The sequence below is a fragment of the Primulina eburnea genome, chromosome 13 (assembly GCF_022965805.1).
Source record: "Primulina eburnea isolate SZY01 chromosome 13, ASM2296580v1, whole genome shotgun sequence".
NCBI lineage: Eukaryota > Viridiplantae > Streptophyta > Magnoliopsida > Lamiales > Gesneriaceae > Primulina > Primulina eburnea.
The window spans coordinates 2,028,978-2,053,834 of record NC_133113.1 but is presented as its reverse complement, the minus strand read 5'-3'; the positions used below and the strand labels follow the sequence as shown (position 1 = coordinate 2,053,834).

General features: G+C 35.9%; 1 protein-coding gene across 1 annotated transcript; it reads right to left on the bottom strand.

The window, feature by feature from the left end:
* Positions 1–774: 774 nt before the first annotated feature.
* Positions 775–4,133, bottom strand: LOC140808816 (uncharacterized). Its single transcript, XM_073166100.1, has 3 exons — positions 3,904–4,133; positions 3,504–3,664; positions 775–1,070 (listed from the first exon to the last, which is right to left on the bottom strand). The coding sequence occupies exons 1-2, from the start codon at positions 4,044–4,046 to the stop codon at positions 3,514–3,516; spliced, it is 294 nt and encodes a 97-aa protein (XP_073022201.1). The 5' UTR covers positions 4,047–4,133; the 3' UTR covers positions 775–1,070; positions 3,504–3,513.
* Between the last annotated feature and the right edge of the window lie 20,724 nt (positions 4,134–24,857).

Genomic DNA, 24,857 nt, shown 5'->3' with positions numbered 1-24,857 from the left:
TAATATTTGTGAGGTATTTTGTTTTCCTGTATTAATAGAATATGTGTTTTCTTTGAAAACACAGTGAGTAGTTGTACAACATAAAAATATTATTTTGAAATTCTTTTCATCTTGCTCGTGGTTTTTACCCTAATAATTTTAGGGTTTTTTCATGTAAATCTCGTTGTCCAATTTATTATATCTTTTCATATTTATTATCTCAAATTGTCGCATGTGAGATCAACACCTAGAAGGTGTCACATGTCCTTGTAGTTAGTATTTTAGTAATGTGTTGTATCCAGCAACCTACCCGAAGCACAGACAGGAAATGTTTGTTTCCGTCTTCACTTTCCTCTCGATCTGAACATAGTTCTTGGACCGACCCAAACATTGACAGAGGGAAAAACATCAGGTCACTAGGTTATTGGTTCAACTGGTTAACCGATGGTTAAACCAACAGATCAATAATTTTCAAAATATGTGCTGAAATTGAAATAATAATGGAACATTAATGTTAAACCAGCGATCCCCATGCAATGTTTTCCACGTTGCTATTATTTTACGGGCAACTCTATATTACACCTAAATTAACACGCACTCTATGCTTTGACACAACGTGTTCAACTATCATTTAATCTAATACAAAATAAAAATACACGAGATCGGCATATTGAATATATTGTATTAAAACATAAAAGTGGTAAACATATTTTGATTATTTTTAGCTTTTTATGATAAATACAATGGTGACCCACGAGAATGAGAGTATATGCAATTGTTTCAATGCGCAACAGAGAGTCCCAACCCTTCAAAATACATTAAATAGGATGAGTGACAATTAATCCAAATAGGAAGAACGATACACATCAAAGCACTACAAATTTAGGTTGATTGTGACAACCACAAGTATTGCAGCTAGCAAATATCCGTATTAACAGTTTCAAAAAAGTGATCTACTAAAACATGAAAACAAGTGCTCAATTCTTTATAAACATTTTCTTTATTTCTCAAGATTTCCTGCAGGAGACACCTTTCGCCAAGATCCAATCTTTTAGTACCCACTGTGTTGATCCAACAATATGTTCAAGTGCCTGCCACAGTGTAAGAATTACATGGTTATGTGAAATGTGTAAAAACTATCAGTATCTCTGAATAGTTGACAAACTAGTACTCGGTCCATTTTATACTGTCATATTATAGCGGTGAACTAGTCGATTTTTATATTGTTCAGATTGTAGCATACAACTGACACAGTAGTCTCTTCAAAATGTTATACCATTTGGGCGTATTTGTAGCTAATAGAACATTGATTTGGGTAGGAGCAGAGAATTTAAGAATACTTAATCTACTACATGTATGCTTGGTGAGTTGTCATTCACTTCATAGACCACGATCTGGAGAGCCACTTGTTTCTTCAGCACTAACTTAATGTTGACAATAGAACTCCCACCTAATCCAAGTAAATTTCATGGTCCTAACACATGACAGTGACTCCATATCGTACAATACAACTGATGTAGCAAAGAATGCATTACACATTTTGTTATGTAAAAGAATCATTTAGAAAAAAACCCAACACGCATCGGTTTTCCATATACCAAATTCATATGAAAGGGGTCTATTTTCAATTTTTGTTATCTCGAACAAGTAGTTTTATGGATATGTTGGGAGGAGGGGAAACTCGAACTTAGAAAACAAGTTTACTTCCGGTTCTAAGACAGCAATATTTGGATATCAAACCTATATCAGCTACACCAAACTTGATTGACCTAGGGTCATGTCAACATGGCTCAATCTGTTGATAGTCTGAATTCTATTGAATAGGTAGCTGTTTAGCCAAGGCTCTTTCTATGTTTATATCCATGTCCCTAAGAAAACAACTTAACATTATGATAGCACTTAGCCAACTAAAACAACAATACATATACGCTCTGTTACTATGTCAAGATAAAGACTATGCCACTCACCCTTATGACAGAGGTGATCCTTCAATTGACAAATGTAACCAACAGGTAACAGTGGCCCTCTCAATCACATATCAATATGAAATAGCTGGATTCACACTCAAACCAGCTGAACTGACACTCTCAGAATTAATAGTTCAATGTACAGATCTATGACCATGAGATAAAACAAGAGAATTACTTAGATTTACCCAAGATTAATGATGGTCTTCTCATTCCAGTAACGTAAAAGATAAATCTATAGTTTTTTTGGTTGAACGCTTGAAAAGGAGGCACGCTGGAATTTAAATTAAAGTAGCATAAACATGCAACTTTAGTATCATCATTTGACTCGAGAATAGTAGATAACCTATGAAGAAGTGCACTGTTGCAGAGATATTGAAATTTGATGGCAACGTAAACAACTAATAGTGAATACGACAAAGTTGAAAGTCAACATAGTTTTCTGCCCGTGAAGATGTGCACAAATGACAAATTTAGTAAGCAGAAATAAAGTATAGAAGAGAGCAAGAATTATTAGAAACAAGAAGAAAAATAATATACATTCCAATGCTCTCTCAAATGTCAAACCTAAATCAAAACTATAGAAGACAAAACAGTAAGTACAAACAATAATAGGTTCATGAACACAAAAAATGGCCAAAAAGAGCCAGTCAACTAACAGAAGCACGAGTCAGCTTAAATAAAACTTAACCAACTGCTTTGGTTCCTAAAAGCCCTCAGTCTCCTACATCCTTTCAATATTATATAAAAAAAGAGACTGCATTCTTTCAAATATTTTATACCATTATATATTATATATTATATGAAAGAAAGAGACAATGCAAGCACACCCAACTTCTTCTCATGTTAGCAAAATTATTGCATTTTCTACTATTTGATGAGTTCCAAATGGAAAGCAAGCAAGGAAAACACAATGGGAGCACACCTCAGAAGTCAGAACAATTGTTTGATTGGCTTAAGAACAAAACGAACAATTTATCACACACTTGCAAAAGGATGATATTAGGATAATCTACCAGTTTACAGTTTTCTCATTAATAGAGGAAGTTGTACCCTTCAACACAACCTCAAGCATAATTTCTCTCTATGCACGTAACATCAATGTCAATACTTATAAAAAAAACCCACAATGGACCAAACTACAAATCGAAGGGAAAAATTGACCTACAATTCAGAGTCAGAATCCTGCCATTGCTTGTCGGGAAGCGCAGCTGACATCACCCATCTTTTCCATTCCTCCCTATCAATCTCGATAATCCCAATTTTTTTTTATCAACCAATTTTCACAAAGCTAACACATAATTTAACTACCACTCCCCTTATCGGAACAAATATCAAAGTAAACCACATTTGGCGAAATCGATTATAAAATCATACTAGAAAAATAAACAAGCTTACAATTCCTATAGAGCATTTATCACCAGGACCATATCCTAGGTAAACGGCATTTCGCAAAATCGATTATAAAATTATACTAGAAAAATAAACAAGATTCAAATTTCTTACAGAGCGTTTATCACCAGGACTATATCCTAATAATAAACGCATCAGACTCACAAAGAAACTACTAGCGATCCTGACAAGTACGGCAGAAGGTACCATTGTACAGCTCACAGCACGCCCGCGCATTGGCTGCCAAGTGAGATGTCAGCCGTGCTCCGGCCATTACATTATGCAGTGGCATCAGCGATTGAATACATCCCAGTTCCCCCAATGTCCTGCACCACATAAGTTGGTGAATCTCTACAAAGAATCCAACTTACCGCGAGCTGATATACACACATGGCAATTGGATTCAAGTAGCAGGATAAGAAATGGATCCCAATGAGGAAAAAAAGAACAAGAAATTGGACTAAAATCAAGGAAAATGCACGAACGCGATAATATTAGATAATTCAATTGAATTGGACTAAAAGTAATGACAATCTATCAAATTAATGAGTATCGATTTTAGGACCTAGGATGAGAAAACGAGAGGCGGCGGGGTTGGAGGTAAGGCGGGCGAACGCGCCGACCTGATGAGAGCGGTGGCGACGAGCGGAAGGCGGAAGCCCTGGCCGTGGACATGAAAGATCTGGAAAACGAACCACGCCAAGCCATACTGCTGCTTCGTTTGGAATCCGGAGTGGCTCGTGTAGGGTTTTGACCAGGGTTCTGGAGAAGTGATACGCTGCTACGCAGGAGATTGTGCAGTTCATATTTGGGCCGTATCCACGTGTAGCAGTTCAAGCCCAATTTTAAGCTCGTATTATCATGTCTCTTAGGCCCAAATAAGTCCACTAAAAACTAAGCCACCGTTTGAAGTTGCATATTATTAATTCATGAATAATTTATTTTATCTCATCTATTTTTTTTGTCATATTATTTATTTATATACAAATTAATTATTTTACATCAATCAAATCATTGAATTTAAATTACAATATTATCTTTAATAAATAATATTATTAATATTTTATTAATTATTAAAATAATAAAATGATAATTTATCATCTTATATCAAATTTAATCAAACAAAGTATATCAATCAAACAAAAGAAAAAACTTGTGTGAGATGGTTTCACGTATCGTATTTTGTGAAACATATCTCTTATTTGTATCATCCATGAAAAATTATTACTTTTTATGCTAGAGCATTATTTTTTGTTGTGACTATCGGTAGGGTTAACATGTCTCACAGATAAATATTTGTTAGATTATCTCATAAGAGACCTACTCACAAACAAAATAATATATTTACTATCGTTTTTTATTCTTTTATTATCGTATTATATTATTTATCTTCGCATTATATTTTATTTTTAACTTCAAACAATGTCTCAAGATACTAGGAAATTATATTACATAGATGGGTATTTCTGTAATGTGATATATTTCGTATCAAATATAACAAAAAATATAAATAATTATTCAGTTCTTACGATTTTCTTAATTTACAACCGTGTATGCCAAGAAATGTATTTGTAATGCCCGAAAATCAGCACATGTAAACCGCATACATGAAAATTATTAAATTGTTAAAATATTTTAATTAAATATTTTGGATGCATGAATGATATATTTCGAGTGACTAAATGATTAATTGTGTAATTTTGTTCGATTGCATAATTTAAAGATTCTCAGGCGAATATCGGTGGTTGGCCATGGACGGAGGATCGGAGACGATTAAGATGTTAAATATTTTAAAGCTAAATTTTTATTTTTAGTTAAGAAAATATTTATTTTAAATATTTTAAGAATTTTAGCATTTTTAAGGTAAAAAGGAATTTTATGTAATTTACAAGATATTTTTGGAAATATGTATTTTTAATCTTTTAATTTGAGACCTAATGATTTTATTATTCTTAATAGACTTAATTTATTAATTAAAAACTAAGGTTAGTTAATCCCATGAATTAAGTATTTAGAAAACCTTTTTGTTTTTGCTTTTTTAATATAATTTAGCCTAAACCACTATAACAAAAACAGCTTTCCGCAGCGCGCATATGGCTTTCCGCAGCGCGCATTGCACGTTGCAAAGTTCCAAGCCGTTAAAAGTTCAGGATTATCCGCGTTGCACATTGTTTATACTATTATCAACAGCATGCATGTGTACGCTGTTAATACAACTTTCCTGCGGAAAAAATAAAATATTAGCGACGGTTTTCTACAAACCGTTGCTCATTGGCGACAAATCAAATCCGACAAACCGTCGCTAATTTAGCGCCGATCTTTAAACTTAGCGACCGTTTTATAATTTCGCAACGGTTACTAAACCGTCGCTAAATTTTGCGTAAAAATTAAAAAAAAATTACTTTTGCAATTTAATAATTTTTTATAAAAAGTACCATACAACTATAATAATAATACTAATAATACTCACGATTATAATTAACAATTAAAAAATTAACAAAAAATTGAAACAAAAACAAGTATCTAAATCGTATAAGTAGAGAAAATTTTAAGTGTTTGAAGTGGTGTGGAGGAAAATGGAATAGTAAATTTGCGATTTTTTTAGCGACGGTTTGTGAATAAATCGTCGCCGATGTATGTTTATTAGCGACGGGTACTAAAATTCGTCGCCGATTTAACATCGGCGACGAATTTCTGTAAACCGTCGCTAAATGTTGCGTAAAATCGGTTTTCTCAAATACCGTCGCTAATTTAAAAAATTCGACCTCTTTTTCCACAGCGTGCTAATAATATGCATGCCGTGAATAATATTATTCACGGCGTGCGATTAATATACGCCGTTAATATCTGAACACGACTTTTTTTTAAAAAATGATTAATTAACAGCGTTCGATTAAAAGCACGCCGTTAATAGTATCAAGTTAGTATCCGCAGCATGCTTTGAATGCACGCCGTCCATAGTAATATCCGCAGCGTGCTTTTAATGCACGCTGCGGATAGTAATATCCGCAGCGTACTTTTAATGCATGCCGTTAATAGTATCAAGTTAGTATCCGCAGCGTGCTTTTAATGCACGCCGTCGATAGTAATATCCGCAGCGTGCTTTTAATGCACGCCGTTAATAGTATCAAGTGCAACACTATTACCAGCGCACATATGGGTGCACGCCGTGAAAAGTAGTATTCGCAGCGTGCTTTTAATGCACGCTGTTGATGACGTGCTGCAGAAAATCATTTTTCTTGTAGTGACCCTAAACACACATACACTTACACACCCCAAAACACACCACACAAAATTTACGTGACTTCAAGGAGGAAAACGGCCGAACTAAAGGGAATGCTTGCAACGGAGATTTCGATTTTTTCTCTCGTCCGTTCTTTGATTTTCTTCTTCGTTCTTCCTCTCAACAGCGATCACCTATCTCCCTTGCATCTCAAGGTGGCTTTTCGGTGGGGTTTTGACAAGGAAAAGTGGTAGAAAAAAAATAGAGATCGTCCTCCATTCTTCACCGACGTTCCACCGCTTCAATATTCGTATTTCGAGCGTTTAAACGCAAATGTACGTTTCCAAACCTTCTTTTTACACATTTCAAATCATATTATGTGTGTTTAACCATGTTTGCATGAAAAATATAAAACTCTCCTTTTATTTTCGTTTTTATTGCATAATATGAACAAAATTTGAGTTTTTGTGTTTCTAAATTCATGGTTATGATGCACAAAGATTCTACCATGGTAGGGTTCTGGGAATGAATGTTTTTCCACATGTTTAAGGGTCCTTAGGTGCATGTTTAAGGGCTGGACATGATAGGGTGTCATGATGAACGAAAAATAGGGTTTTCATGGTATAGGGTTTCGAACTTGGCTTCCTAGGAGGGCAGGGCTCTTAGCTGCTGTAGGGACATGTTCAAGGGTCCTAAGAGAGGCTAGTCAAGGTCCTAGATGGATCAAGGGGCTGCTGGTACAAGTGTAGGACATGAGTCGAGAGCTTAGGGACACGTAGGTCTTGTAAATGACGGGTCGAGGGTTGTGGCGTGCTAGCTGCTGTAGGATCATTACAGTGGGGTCTCTAGGGGTGGTCTAGGTGCTAAGATGGTCAGCTAAGGCCTAGTTGGGTCGGCCATTAGCTAGGGTCGATGGAATCAACGGTTGGTCCAAGCTAGGGTTCGAACATGGGCAATACAAAAATTCAGTAGGCTTCCTAGGCTTGATCAAAGGTCTAAATGGTTGTGTTTGGGTTGTATAGAGTATGGCCAGGTGTTAATAAGCTATGGTTCCAGTTTGGTTAAGTTTTGAGTCAATTCAGATTAGAATCGGGGCGTATGTTTAAGTTTAAAAACGAACTTGGAAATTAGTCGAGAAGCTTAATTTTATGTCTAAGAAATATTTATGGTTGTATTTTAAGGTGTTATGTTAAGTTTGGATAGATTTGGATCGTAATTTAAGGTCTAAGGATATATTGGGAAAGTTAGGGTTTCAGGGGCAAAACGGTCATTTTACAACTTAAAAATTTTAGACGTCCTGGCAGTACCCTGAATGTTGTAATGATTAATGTTAAAATGTTTATGGAATTGTATGAAGAAATGTTAATGCTAAAAGACGTGTTGCTTGCTTTGTTTAAAAAAAAATGATTTATATATGCATGAAGTTTTATAATGATGGAAATATGAAAATTTGAAGTAGGTGAATTGATTGTGACTAATATAATGATAAGATGATATGATGATGTGTAAGACCAAGGCTCAGTTGATCGGTGGGAGTGTTAATGTCTCCGCTTCCTAGTACCGTAATTATATGTAGATGAATCCATCGACCTACAGCTGATACGAAAGTCACAATTAACGATCTGAATTCAATAAAAAGGGAAACATATATGTATATGATGAAAGGAAAATTATATGATGAAAGAAAATGTTTCAGTTATGCATGCTCAAGTTAAAGTTTTTTATTAAAAGTATTTTTCACAGTTACATATAGATGTATATTTATTATTTGTTACGTATGGTTAGAACGTGCTAAGTCATTAGACCACTAGGTTTGGATGGTTGCACGCGAGGATGATTTTGAGGGAAGCGCTGACGCTTGAGTGGATCAAGTCTGGCAGTGCACTCACAATGGATATTTATTTTCCGCATTTACTTAGTATTTATAGTTTTGACGTAAATATTTTGAGAATTATTTCATTAAATATTTTATTCTTTATTTTGAAGTATAGTTTTGAATTATTTTAAAAGTTGACGTGTGATTTTGGTGGTGGACGATTTATAGATTTTTATGTGTTTAAGATTTTCAAATGTTGGGTTATTTTAAAGGAGAGTTCGAATTTTATGATTATTAAATAAAAAAAATTAGTAGTATTCAATGTCACCCCCCGGGACGGGGGTTGGTTGACACCGGCGTTGCTCTCAAATATTACATTCGAAAACAACAAGCCTCAGAAGTACAGAATTTCAGAAACCCGTCTTTTATTCATAATAATCATTGTCTGTTACAACTCAATGACAAATGTTTTACAGCGCAAATGTAAAACCATAATATTACAATGTCTGAACAGATGCAGCGGAAATAAAACATAAATCAGAACTAAGAACAACGATCTTCATCACCAGCCCCAAAACTGACGTTGCTCCTCTTCTGCTATCAACTCTTCCTCGTTCTTATCTGAGATGGGTTTGGTGGGTGAGTGATATGATTATCACTCAGTAAGCAAGGGCGGGAATAACTCCCAGTTTTCGAAATCGTTTTCAACAGAAACAGTAATATAATAATATACAGAAAACTCGTATTTTCATAACAGAAATCAGAATTCAGAATTTACAGGCTTCAGAACAGAAATCAGAATTAGTAAGCACTGAGCACGTTAGTGAATTTCATGGCTAAAACATGTTCTCTCCTCTAAGGGGTGAGGCCAGAATCAGAATCAGAATTCAGAAATGTTCAGAATATATATTCCTACCATTAGTTCACTAGGGAGTTTCAGTGCTTCAAAATCATATATCAGAAATCATACAGAAACTGAACTTTAGAACAGAATTATCAAACGGATTGCAAGATATTTATACATAAGCCCACTTACCGTAATTTGCTAAAAGTGTTTCGGTAGAAGTCTGAAATATGCTTGTTCTTGCTACTGGTTCTGCTGCTCGAGAATCAGCACTCTCTTAGCTCGAAAATTCAAGTGATACTTTCAAGATTTGTGTAACCCAATTCAGAGGTTTGAGAGTGTTATTTATAGGCCGAAATCTGACTGTTAGGTCCCCTATTAATGGTCATAATCTGCATTTAACAGCTTTGATTCCATTTTAATGCTTCAGTTACAAGTCTAAGCTGAATCAGTAACTGTCTGCTGCTTCTTTTTCGCTCTTCTGCTGCTGCTGATTTCTCGTTCTTCTACTGCTGCTGCTGGAAAATGCATGTCTACTGGAAAAATACCAGCTTCTGAATATTATCTTCTGCTGGAAATTTTTCATTGCTTACTGAAATTCTTTTGCTGGAAATTCGGGTTCTCACATCCCTCCCTCCTTATGAAAAGTTTCGTCCTCGAAACTTGGCTATACTTGATCTTCAAAGAGATAGGGATATTGTGTTCGCATCTTTTCTTCCAACTCCCAAGTAGCTTCTCTTTCGGTGTGGTTGGACCATTGTACCTTGACATATGGAATAATTCGTCGCCTCAGTACTTGGTCTTTGTGATCCACAATTCGAATCGGAATCTCTTCATATTTCAGCTCTTCATTTAGATTACTCTCGGCCAGAAGTGGTCCAGCTTCCAGAATGTGACTTGGGTCAGGAATATATCTCCTCAGCTGCGAGACGTGGAATACATTGTGAATTCTTGACATGTCGGATGGAAGTGCTAATCTATAAGCAAGTGTTCCCACTTTCTCAAGAATTTCAAATGGTCCGACGTATCTGGGATTCAGTTTCCCAGCTTTATTGAATCGGGTTACACCCTTCATGGGTGACACTTTCACATATGCCTTCTCTCCGACTTCGAGTTCCGCGGGTCTTCTTTTAAGGTCAGCCCAGCTTTTTTGTCGATCTTGTGCAACTTTTAATCTCTCCTTGATCACGGCAACTTTATCCACTGTTTCTTGGATCATTTCGGGTCCAACAATGGCTTTTTCCCCTACCTCATTCCAATACAGTGGTGACCGACACTTTCGTCTTGACGCGTATGCAATCACCCTTCCCTCTTGCATGAGCACACATCCTAAACCTTCTTTAGATGCATCACTGTAGACGGTGTAGTCCTTACCTTCCATAGGTAATACTAGCACTGGTGTGGATGTAAGCTTCTTCTTCAAAGTCTCGAAGCTTTGCTCACATTTTTCACTCCATTGAAACTTAGAGTTCTTCTGTGTGAGCTTGGTGAGAGGTATGGCTATTGAGGAAAATCCTTCAACAAATTTTCGATAATAGCCTACTAACCCCAAGAAGCTTCGTACCTCTGTCACATTCTTTGGTGTAGGCCAATCCGAGATTGCCTCCACTTTCTTAGGGTCCACAGATACTCCTGCTGCTGATATTATGTGTCCCAAGAATGCGACGCTCTCTAGCCAGAATTCGCATTTCTTGAACTAGGCGTATAGTTCCTTTTCTCTCAGCTTCTGGAGGGTGAGACGAAGATGTTCTTTGTGGTCTTCTTCACTTGACAAATATACTAGAATGTCGTCACTTGACAAATATACTAGAATGTCGTCGATAAATAGCACAACAAACTTGTCAAGAAATGGTTTAAACACTTTGTTCATGAGATCCATGAATACTGCCGGAGCGTTTGTTAATCCGAACGGCATCACTGTGAACTCATAGTGTCCGTACCTTGTCCTGAAGGCTGTCTTTGGGATATCGTCTGATTTGACCTTCAATTGGTGGTAGCCTGACCTTAAGTCGAGCTTGGAAAAGACTGAAGCACCTTTGAGTTGGTCAAACAAATCATCAATCCTTGGAAGCGGATATTTGTTTTGATTGTGATCTTGTTCAGCTCTCTGTAATCGATGCACATCCTCATGCTCCCGTCTTTCTTCTTTACAAATAGGACAGGAGCTCCCCACGGAGATGCGCTTGGTCGGATTTGCTTCTTGTCCAACAACTCTTGAAGTTGCTCTTCGAGTTCTTTCAACTCTGCTGGAGCCATTCGGTATGGTGCTTTTGAAATTGGTGTAGCATTGGGCTCTAAGTTAATCTCAAATTCCACTTCGCGATCGGGAAGTTTGCCAGGTAGTTCTTCAGGAAAGACATCTGGGAATTCTTGTACAACTGGAATCTCTTCTAGCGTAAGTGTGGTTTCTTTCTTCACCTCGCTTAACATAGCTAGGTAAACTTCTTCTCCACTTTTCATGGCTTTCCAAGTTTGAGAAGCAGAAAGAAGAGTCTTTCGTTCTTTGTTTTTGCCATGAAATAAAAGTTTCTCTTGGTGTGGAGTTTGGATGGTTACCGTCTTTCCATGACAGTCTACTAAGGCATGATTCCTGACAAACCAATCCATTCCAAGAATTACGTCGAATTCCACCATGTTTAGTTGAATCAGGTTTGCCTTGAAATTCTGATCTTCTATGAGGACACCAATATTCCGATATAGAGTGCGAGTTTCTAAAATTCGATTAGCAGGAGTTGCTACTCTATATGGTTCTTTTAGGTTATCAGGCTTAGCTCCTAACTTCTTGGCAAATAATGAATGCGTAGCACCACAATCAAATAACACATAAACAGGTATATTATTGATTAGAATGGTACCAGCTATGACATCATTCGAGTTGTCAGCTTTTTCTTGAGTGATAGCATAGATTCGAGCATTTGGCTTGTTCTCCTTAGGCTTGTTTGGAGTTGTTCCTCCTGCTGGTCCGTTCCTTGGATCTGGAAGAGGACATTGAGCAATACGATGGTCCATCTTTCCACAACGGAAACAAGCTCCAGAATTCCTACGACATTCACCCGTGTGTGTGAATCCGCAAGTTTGGCACTTGACTCCTTCTTTGTTTGATTGAGAAGAAGTGGTTCCTTTGGATGGAGCACTGGTAAATTGGTTGTTTGCAAACCTAGACCTCTTGAATTGCTGGCCCGATTGGTACTGGCTTGGCTGAGGACGTTTGAGTTTGTTCTCGCCTTCACGCCTCTTAATATCATTTTCAGCCATGATGGCGGCTCCCCTCAATTCATCAAAACTATTGGGCTCGATAACGACAATGGCAGATTGAATACGGCTGTTCAATCCCTTCTTGAAGCGATGCATCTTCAAGGCTTCGTCTCCCATGATGGTTGGGGAGTAAGTTCCCAACGAGTGGAATTTGGACGAATACTCCACCACTGTCATGTTTGGTTCTTGAACCAAGCTTTCAAATTCTGATAGCTTCTACACTCGAACTGCTGTTGGAAAGTACTGCCTCAGGAATGCCTCTTGGAACCTTTGCCAAGTGATAGGTCCCGCCTCTATCATAGCTGGTGAGATTCCTTCCCACCATTTGGCAGCTTTATCCACAAGGAAAGGTGTAATCACCTCTACTCTGATCCTTTGGGGAACCTCTAGTAGTCGAAGATGATTTTCCACCTCTTTCATCCAATTCTGTCCAACCTCCGGATCGGTGCTTCCATCAAAGTTTGGAACTCTTGCTCTTCGGAGAGTCTCGTAGTGCTGCTTAGTCCCGTTGTTCTGAGCTGGAGGTGGTGGCGGTGGTTGGTTAGCATTTGGGTTGACCAACCCTTGCAGCGTAGTTGCCACAATCGTGGCTATGGCCATCAAGTCCACCTGACTGAGTCCAACTGCTGGTGGTGGTTGTGGGGGTTGTTGCTGTGCCTCCTCATTGTTACGGTCGTCATTGCGATTGTTGCGGTTTCCATAACGGGGGTTGCGATTGTTTCTTACTGGTCTTCTGTCCATTTCCTACAAGTACGAAAGTTCTAAGGTTGATGACAAAATATGGACTCAAGAAAAGAAACAAAATGATTGAGTAATTGCTCGAAATTTAAACATGAAACCAATGGATAAAAATAACTTTTATTGATTTCCCAAGAAGTGCAATTACAACTGAATTTCGAAATGAAAACAGAAATGCAAGTGGGACAAGTGTTATTACAAAGAAAACAACTACTGATAGGCTAATCTACTACTTCTCCTAATCCCAAATCCATAGGATCCTCTTCAACTTCTTCTTCTTCTTCTTCTTCTGGATCCACCTCAGGTTCTTCTTCATGGTTGGCTATTACTGCTTGTAGATGTTCAATATGACCATGCAGAACTGCATTCTGGTCGCTAAGAACTTCAACAGTACTCTACAACTCATGAATTTGAGCATCGGTCTGCTCACTATACTGATTGTGCTGGTGCACGAGTTGATGATTATGATCCTTAAGAATTTGGATCTTGTCAACTAGTGTGTCACGTAGCTCGATGAATTCTGCCACCGTCTCTTGGGATATTTCAAACTCCTCTTGAGTCTTTCTATTCCTCTCTTCTGTTTCACGCAGATAGTGAGCATAACGTTGAACATCACCCTCTAAGTGCTCTGCTCGACGCTCTAACTCATCTTTGTCCAACTTTAGGCAGTAGTTATTCTCCTTGAGTTTTTCTAGCTTCCTCTCTAAGCTCTTAATGTAGCTAATTTGGTCAGCCATATCCTACATCCAAAAACATAAGGGTAAAGGTTCAGAAATGATCTCAAGAATATAGGTCGAGTTATAGACAAATACTGGCATGAACAGAATCTGTACTGCCTATACAATTAACAGAAGAAATAGCTCAAAAATTTTCGATCTCAGAATTACGTGAAAAATTTACTAAAAATCCTTGACATCAAAAACATGAATGGTACCAAGTTTGGTGTAAAAATACTAAGTCATTTGGAAATGAAAATTCCTCAAAGTTTCGAAAAGTTGGAAAATTTTACGGAAATGATGATATCACTATCTAAACGATGGATTTTGGGCTTCGTCGGTGGTGCTAATATGATAACTGGTTCTAGGTTAAGTTCTCCTCGTCGAGAGCTTTCCAACGCCTACTTTTAATAGTAAAAATTCCTCCTGGATCAAAAGTTATGGCCGTTTGAAGTTGGTGCGAAAAACACCTCAACTTCCATGTTATTTGCAAGGTATACTGCATTCCCTTGCTGTAATACACTGTCTACTGCAACTCTGATGCTTCTGCAATCAGTCTGCTGCTTTTCCAGCATTGTCTGCTGCATTCCGAGTCTACTGACTCAGTCTTCTGCATTCAGATATACTGATTTTGTTTACTGGTTCTGGTTTCGGGCTACTGGTTTTGGGTCTACTGATTTCCATCTACTGGTTCTGGTCTACATCTACTGGTTCTGGTTTCAGATATACTGGTTTACTGATTTGTTTCCCTACTGATTTTCCTAACTGTACGTATTCAGTCTATCATTTCAGTAGTCTATTACAGTAGCTTATTTTCAGTAACTTTCAGGACTTATTTTCAGAAGTCTATAAGAACTTATTATTTCTAGTTCCTCCTCCCCAGATTATGAAACCCGGTTCTGCTCTGATACCACTTCAATGTCACGCCCCGGGACGGGGGTTGGTTGACACCGGCGTTGCTCTCAAATATTACATTCGAAAACAACAAGCCTCAGAAGTACAGAATTTCAGAAACCCGTCTTTTATTCATAATAATCATTGTCTGTTACAACTCAATGACAAATGTTTTACAGCGGAAATGTAAAATCATAATATTACAATGTCTGAACAGATGCAGCGGAAATAAAACATAAATTAGAACTAAGAACAACGATCTTCATCACCAGCCCCAAAACTGACGTTGCTCCTCTTCTGCTATCAACTCTTCCTCGTTCTTATCTGAGATGGGTTTGGTGGGTGAGTGATATGATTGTCACTCAGTAAGCAGGGGCGGGAATAACTCCCAGTTTTCGAAATCGTTTTCAACAGAAACAGTAATATAATAATATACAGAAAACTCGTATTTTCATAACAGAAATCAGAATTCAGACTTTAAAGGCTTCAGAACAGAAATCAGAATTAGTAAGCACTGAGCACGTTAGCGAATTTCATGGCTAAAACTGATATCAGTCCCCTATATGTTCTCTCCTCTAAGGGGTGAGGCCAGAATCAGAATCAGAATTCAGAAATGTTCAGAATATATATTCCTACCATTAGTTCACTAGGGAGTTTCAGTGCTTCAAAATCATATATCAGAAATCATACAGAAACTGAACTTTAAAACATAATTATCAAACGGATTGCAAGATATTTATACATAAGCCCACTTACCGTAATTTGCTAAAAGTTTTTCGGTAAAAGTCTAAAATATGCTTGTTCTTGCTACTGGTTCTGCTGCTCGAGAATCAGCACTCTCTTAGCTCGAAAATTCAAGTGATACTCTCAAGATTTGTGTAACCCAATTCAGAGGTTTGAGAGTGTTATTTATAAGCCGAAATCTGACTGTTAGGTCCCCTATTAATGGTCATAATATGCATTTAACGGCTTTGATTCCATTTTAATGCTTCAGTTACAAGTCTAAGCTGAATCAGTAACTGTCTGCTGCTTCTTTCTCGCTCTTCTGCTGCTGCTGATTTCTCGTTCTTCTACTACTGCTGCTGGAAAATGCATGTCTGCTCGAAAAATACCAGCTTCTGAATATTATCTTCTGCTGGAAATTTTGCATTGTTTACTGAAATGATTTTGCTGGAAATCCGGGTTCTCACATTTAAAGTTAAAAAGCAAGAGACGTTCCAGTATTATTCGTCATTTCATAAATATGTACCGAGTATCAAGTAGGTGTAAAATCTAGAATTATATTGCCGGTCCGTACTATATTTATTGACCCAAAAAAATATAATTTGATATTTTATACTACATTATTAACCATATATCAACCTTTTAAATTAACTAATTTTGGTCTTCTTTCTTTGGAAAAAATTGTCGCAAAAAATTATTTCGGTAAATTTTTAATCCAGAAATAACTAACATATTTTATATTCTCTTTTACAAATTCTCATATTATCAATACTTTTTGAATATATTATAAAAATAGGAGAAATTCACATAAATAAACTTGTGTGGTTATAGGAGATTTGTGATAATGGATTTGTGCAAATTTATGTTAGAGAAGCCCATCCTTGCAAATAAACCCAGCAGATTATTCTTCTCCTGTTGTTCATTCATCCACAGGAAACATGGTCGTCGGATTTGATGATGATCTAAAAGCTCGAGTACCCTTTTTTCGATTCAAATCCACATGATATTTAGTGTATTTTACTTTTGCGTTCTAAGACACTTGACATCAAACTTTTCCGGGAAAACAGAAATAGTCTTTGTAAGTCTCTACGATCGATCTACTAGAAGTAACGTCGTTCTTCAATTGTCTAATTAGGTCTATGATCAAAGACTGGATTCTTTTCTAATATGCATTAGAGAATATAGAAATTTGCGTTAAGATCGAACACCAGAATATGATGGCGGCTTTGACGCATCGCGGTTGTGATGGTGGTGATCATGGCCGAGAACTTCGAGTGTTGTGAGAAGAGAGAAAAAATCTCGTATGCAAATATAAAATGTATTGTCATATTTGTAGTTTTCATGGATTGATTTAGAATCTTACTAAGACTTTAAGTTAGAATCCTGTTAGTATTCTAAGTTATGAGATTTCACTTGGTCAAAAAATCTACTAGGTTTTATTGGTTAACTAGAACTCCCACTAGTTAGAGTTATATTAAGATTCTGCAATCCAAATAATCTATACTGAGTCGTGCTCTCATTTAGTATTTTCAATTTTAGACAATATATGACATAACTAAATAAATATTAATTAATTCTAGATTGGTCTACAATATTTCATTAGAATTTCACACAATAGTCAAAAATACTTAATTAATATTTAATTAGCATATTCGAAATATACTAATTAAATAACTATGACTATATTATATTCCCGATCAGCGATCAGATAACGCCGATGCAGCGAGAATACAAATCTCATAATGAAAATTGAAAATTTATAATATCAAAATTTTCCACTTACTAATTTTTTGCAGCTGTCTATTTTGAAACTCCTTCACTAAATCAGGCGATTGCACTTTTCGCCACCAAAATTAGGAGTCTGCAAGTCAACTCCCACAACTTTAAAATCTGTAATACACTTATAAACTCTTTTATAAACTATTTGTTTAAACTTTAGTCGCTCTGCATACCTTGTATAATTCTGGATCAATCGAAGAAATTCAGGAACACATAAAATAATTTACCCGAAAAACATTCTTTTTTGGAAAATCACATAGCATCTTCGTATTGGTGCACCATGAGAGCGTCGGAGCAAAATAAATTACCGACAACCATATCTTGAAAAGTTGAATCATGCAAGTATGTCAAATGGTGTAACTGCTTAGCAGAGTAATTTATGGCTGTTTAATAACCCATAAACTCCTCTAATTTTTTAGGAGTATATGGGCAGTTTACAACATCAACAAGTGCTGAAAATTATCACATTGTACACAAAAACGAACAAGACTCCTTCTAACATTCTGAAACCATATTAGAGTATGTCTCTTGTGAGACGATCTCACGAATCTTTATCTGTGAGACGTGTCAACCCTACCGATATTTACAATAAAAAATAATATTCTTAGCATAAAAAGTAATATTTTTTCATTGATGACTCAAATAAGATATCTGTATCACAAAATACAATCCATGATATCGTCTCACACAAGTTTTTGTCACCATATTATTATGGTAGCATTTGAAAGAGGGAATTGTATGAATTTTTATTTATTTTGTTTGGATAGAAAATTATTGCACCACGATAAACTAGAAGATGAAATTGTGTATCTTAGAACTTTTTGAATTTCTTGGAATCAAATTCGTCCGTTTTGATTTATGTATTTTTATAAATCGAAATCGAACCTATGGAACATTTAAACTTTGATCAAATCAAGTCGAAAGTTGTTATTCGGGTTCGGTTTAAAATGCAAAATTTTGCTTGTTTGCCTATTTTTTTTAAAAAAAAAAATCGAAAATATCAATTTTAAAGTTTACTATAACATAGTAATTCTTGCTCTCCAATAGTATAACACAACAAAAGGAAAGATTTCGCATTAATGTAAAATTCATATATAGTTATGAGACTGGACTTGTAGCTCATTTGATCTCATCCTCTGCTAACCTGATATCATAGTGGAGTTCGAGTCTCTGCGCCCCTATGTAATAAAAAAAAATCTTATATAGATATGAATAAAAGAGATATATATGTTTAATTTATAGAAAAGGCATCTGACTTGATTTGCATGTATCTAAATCACGAGTTAAAATTTTAGATCGTGAATGAAATTACTTGTAGCATTTTATGTTTTGCGATTTTGATTTTTCCCTTGGTTTCGTGTTGTATTTGGAGGTCACATGTATGCACATCCCAACTGTACAAACTATATTCGTGTTTTATTATTTATCTATTTTATGATATATTCCAAGTTTCTACAAAATGATTGTGTTTCTTGTGGAATTTATTACCTTACATCATGTATCATTTTTATAGAAAATGCATTTTGAGATTTGGTGTCAATTTGGAAGAACTACATTATTTTTCGAATAAAACTTTTGATTTAGGCTAATTTTTGTCTTGAATAAATAATTAGAAACATAAAATTCTTGTTGGGTCACCGTTTTTTTGCACCCAAAGAGCAGCAGAACTTTTAACTTTTTGTTTGGATGTTCGAAACAGTCCTTGGGTGTCGTATGTTTATAAATCATTCAAAAGGTTTTTAGATTGTTACCTTTGCGTATAACGTTGGCTCCAAAATATTCCGAATTTTAAGCAGAAATAGTCCTTCTTGTAAATCCATACGAATGAATCTCCCTCCGGTTGATCGTCAAATCTAGCCCACGATCAGAAACTATATTCTTCGCTTGGATGCACTAGAGAAACCAAATGATTTGTCTGTTGAGACTGAATCATTCGAATTTTCAAAATCCGAAATTGGTGCAGCGGCAGAGGCGCGTTGGTGAAGGACGAGTGATGGCCAAAATTTTGTTTACCAAAACTTGTGGTGTGGCCGAGACTGTGTAGGAAGTGGGAAGGTTTTCTTGTGAATTTTGTGTCCAAAAATTATGTTATTTATTATGAGCATTTATGATGTATTTATAGAGTGTGATTCTTGATCTATAGGGAATTTCTCTCCCACAAGGATTCCTAATCCTCGCCCCACCAGCACTCTATTACTTCATTATAATAAAATTCTCATATTATTATCATTACATTGTGTGTTTATTAATTTTTGATAATACATGATATATTAATATTATATATACACATATTTTATATCTCTATATAAATGGTATATATATAAACATTAATACATTTATACCTGCACAATTAATACATGGCCAAAGAAGCGAGCCTTGACCTTCATCAATAGTAGCCTTACTGACTGATTCTCTCTTTCACCAAAATAGGCAGTTTCACTCTCCTTCCTTAATTAGTAATTAAGCTAACTTCTATTTATTTCATTCTGTGAAATCAGCTTATAAACTCCTTAATAAGCATCATGTTTGATCTCCATCAAACTATAGTCGCCAAATTCAACTTCTTTAACTTTGACTTTCCCGTTTGTCTGATACTTGTGCGACCCTCTGACTCAAGGATAGAACTAGCAGTGGGTTAACATCTCCATATGATTCAGAATAACATTTATTCTTATTAGGGCTTATCCTAATTAACATCATTCTTTTCATTGGCTCTTCGATCAAGAATGTCATAAATCATTTTTTATTACACTCATCGGATCATGGTAAGAACGTCTAGTAGCATCGCCTCATGATCCCCTAAGTATTGCTGATAGTTCATGCAAGAACCTTAAGTCATGGTTAGCGTAAAATACGGTCTTTTCAACACATATATCCCGATCGAATCTGCAACCATTGGTATATCAAGAGTTGTATATGCATTCGATAACGATGTGATTTATCTTTGAGTATTAATAGTGGCATGGTATGTGCAACTAGGATTCTCTAAAGCACATTTATTGCTCTGGCCAGAAAATCCTTGCACTATTAATTCGTCATACCACATAGGATATCTTCACCCGTATGAAAACAGTGAATCCCCGACTACAATGAATTTGCTCTTACATATTTCGAAATTACACTCAACCTCGTCACTTGATGACCCTCAATAGAATCGATAAATGGATCAAAGTACATGCTAGTACGTATACCCTTACATTGTTCCGGGTCAAAGGACTGATGATTTACTCATCTGTATAAATGGACATCTTCATATACTTGGCAATGAAACATGGAGTTTACATCACAGATGCTAGTGTCGAGCTCAAGCGACTTTATCCTCATTTTAGGCGGTTGATTCAACTAAGAACTCGTTTATAATATACGATACACTTCCTAATGAGTTTCATGATCTTATATTGTGAGACAAACCTCATGGTACCTATTGTATATTCAATTACTTTATCTATGATACAGATAAAACATAATGTCATAATTGAATAAAATCGTAAAAAATTATTAAAATAAATATCGTTTTACATTAGAGTCAGTAAAATCTCAAACCACAAGTTGACTTGTTGGACATTTACTCTAACAATTCTCATAAAGTTTCAAACTGGGTATAGGTAAAATGAGTAGAAAATGCTTCTCAAATAGGAAACAAAACTCTTTTCCAATCAATATTAATTTTCTTGACCAAAAGCTTGGGACTTGCATCTGTAAACTAGAATCTCAAGCATCATGAGCTTGAGCTTATATATTTTGTCTAAATTCATGAGCAAGTTAATTATATTAAGAGTTAGAAAAAATATCGAATTTCATCATATTGAAGTTATCATACTAAAAAATATCGAAATTTTCAGTACGGTAATTGTATTTAATTTGAAATTTTTTTATATATACCGAATGCAAGAATAATATGTATAAATTTAAATATATTTTTTAAAATAATAAAGTTAAATTTTTAAAAAAATATATAATATATTTTTTCGGTATACCGATATCGTACTGAAATATCGATAATCGGTATACTGTTACATTTCGGTATAATTTGTATGCTAATTATAGGTATCGAAAATTTCGGTACACTGTGTCTCGGTATTACGAAAATTTCGACTCGTTATAATGAAATTTTCGGTACGATATCTATATAAATATTTTTAATACCGCAATTTTCAGTACGAAATAATATATACATTTTTTTACGATATAATATACCACCCCTAAATTCTATCATTGGAACATTTCAAAATTGGTCTTACAAAATGTTGGCATGTAAATCGTCAAAATATTGTATTAGAAAAATTTCTTAGTTTTTTTAAAAAATATTTTTTTAAATTTTTTAATCAAAGTGTTAGAATGTCGTTAGATATTATTAACATGATACTGGTAAATGTTGACATGACATACAACATGTTAGTATTTCAACAACAAAATGACTACTAAGGTTAACAAAGCCAACTTATTGCACCACACCAAGTTTTTATTACTTAAATAGCGGAAAATGAAGTAAGTTAACTGACATGACCAATTTTCTATATTTTTTTCCTTTCTGTAATAATCCGTCTTTATTTAAAAATGTAGCCAAATCAAATAACATACTTCATCTGAACAACATTAATATCAAATTAAACAGCCTAAATTAATTTCTTCCTCGCACATTGTTAATTAATTTCATTAAAAAATTTCCCATTTTCCTTATTTATACAATGTGTGATGTTATTAGTTGAGTTCAAGTTGATTTTTATTGGGAAAAAAAAATTATTAATAAAAAAAATTTAGTGGAGTGAGCTTCCTCAAGTTAGAAAATTTTATACAAGGGAGAAATTATAAAATAATCCAATAAATTGGTAGAGTTTTGTTATTGAATATGTAAATCGTTAAAGTTTGATTTTTATTCAATAAGTTTAATTGTTCGACATTCGGTTCTTTTCACTGGTGCGATGATATAGTTATTTCGGTTCAACTACTAAAATAACCTTTAATTGAAATTTGTACAAATATGAAATTGTTACAAATTTTCGCAGTTTATATCTCTAACGGATTCTTTTTTTTTTTTTTTGTGAGAGAGAGACTATAATTGAAATTTTTAGAAGTAGACATGTAAAATCCATCTTCATTGTCTCCTATGGCAGCAGCTTATGCTACGGTTCTCTCGCTTACTCGAACAATACACCAGATTTTGAATCTTGAGCGATGTATCGATCCTGTTCACAAGGAAAATATAGGTTAATTTCATTGTCACTTTCCTGGAAGATAATTCAGAGATGCATTGCGAAACACTTGATGGTGTGGGAAGTGCTTGTTATACAAAATGTATGCACAAACAGAAAGGTACACGAGTAAATGAGAAACAGCGAACTAGTAATGCGAAGAAAAAGTTAGGACAATGCTCAAAATAAAGCAAACCGAGGCCTGTATGAAATACAGTGTCCTTAAAACAGATTCGTCTCCTCCGGTAGTCTTCGAGGATGAACTTGGACGTCTGTTTCTCATGATACAACGGAACAACCAGCAGTACCTTAGCACGAGATACCACAAATGCGAACTGAAATGTACCTGAACGTTATCACGAGACAGAGTAACGAGAAAAAGAGCAGCAGCCGACGGAAGTAGCAGCAGCCGAGACAACAGAACAAGCAAAGCTTCGAAATATTAGAATGTAGGAGAGTGTGTTGGGTGTTACTGAAAGACTTGAGGCTGCCTCTATTTATAGGCACTCATAAGGACAGTTACGGCTGGTCATGCGAAAGGCCAAAGGTCTGGCCAGCTGAAACACAAAAGGTCATTTCAGTTGGAACACCAAAGGTCAACTGAAACTGTTCCAGCTGAAACGTCCATAATATAATTTTTCGAAAATAAAAAATAGCAAAAGCCAGGTGAGCCTTGGTGGGAAATTTTGCCTTGATCGGTCCGACATTCGACGCACCCAGGTCGCGCTCGTACGCTTGCACACAAGTCAAGCCTTTTTCCACTGCAAATCGGGCCCATGATTTGCACCCCCCCCCCCCCCCCCCGCGCGATTGTGCGCGCGAGAGAGAGTCTCTTGACCAATCATTGTTACACCTCCATAAAGTGCAACTCAATATAAGCTCACCAATGCTATGTTTATTTTTTTATGTAGGACATTTCCCACTAAACAACTATTGGGTATTGCTAGTCCAATTTCTCATTCAATAGACACAAGCCCAATAAGCCCCAATAAGTCTCTTAGTCCAACAATCCCCCACATGAATAGAAATTGAAGGATATTCAACGGTTTTCATGATAAAGTTCAACAGTTGAATCTTGCATAGGATAGGTAAGTATTACCCTTTGAACCTTCCCTTGTGAAAGCATAATAATTCACTGGGTGATAGTAGATATGATGTCTTCGAACTGTACAGCCGTTTGTGTGAGTTAAGATATACTTCACACAAGACTCTTCCTAATATTATTCAGTTCTCATGATTGTGTTCGTTTTGGCCATGAACACACTCTTGGTTCTGCAAGAGGGTCTAGAATTGAGCCATGCAATTCCTTCGAAGCGGCCCCACTTCTCTCTCACATAGGTGATTCTATATTGCTTCTCATCAGAGTCATTAAAAGCCGTAAGCTTATCCTCAACATTCACTGTTTCATGATAGGAATGGATTAGGGATAACCCCCACAGTGATTCTCCAAATTAGTGTGATTAGGTTGTCCCATTGAACCTAGTTCTTGGGATCTCCAGTCAGCGTTTTCCTTCACACCAATTTATTCTATAGGCTTGAGCCTCATTCCCCTTGACATTTTCGCAACTAACTCTCTGTTTAACCCTTTGGTTAGCGGATCCGCTATATTATCCTTTGACTTTACATAGTCAACAGAGATAACTCCAGTTGAGAGTAGTTGTCTAATGGTATTATGTCTACGACGTATATGCCTAGACTTACCATTATACATATTATTTTGTGCCCTACCAATTGTAGATTGGCTATCACAATGTATGCATATAGTCGGCACAGGTTTTTCCCATCCTGGAACATCTTATAGAAAATGACGCAGCCATTCAGCCTCTTCACCACACTTGTCAAGAGCTATGAACTCAGATTCCATCGTGAATCTAGCTATTACAGTTTATTTAGAAGACTTCCACGCAATAGCTGCACCTCTTAAAGTGAATACAAATCCATTTGTAGATTTTGAATCTTTCATATCAGATATCCAATTTGCATCACTGTACCCTTCAATAACAGCAGGATATCTGGTATAGTGCAGCCCATGATCACGAGTGTACCTTAAGTATCTTAGCAATCTGATAATTTCTTTCCAGTGTTCAACTCCTGGATTACTCGTGAATCTACTCAATTTGCTTACTGCATAGGCTATGTCTGGTCTTGTACAACTCATTAAGTACATCAGACTACCAATGACTCGAGAGTATTCTAATTGAGACATACTCTCCCCTCGATTCTTTGATAGATGTTGACTGGTATCTATCGGGGTTCTAGCCAATACAGAGTCATCGTTATTGAATTTCTCAAGTATTTTGTCAACATAATGTGACTGACTTAGGACTAGCCCTTCTGAT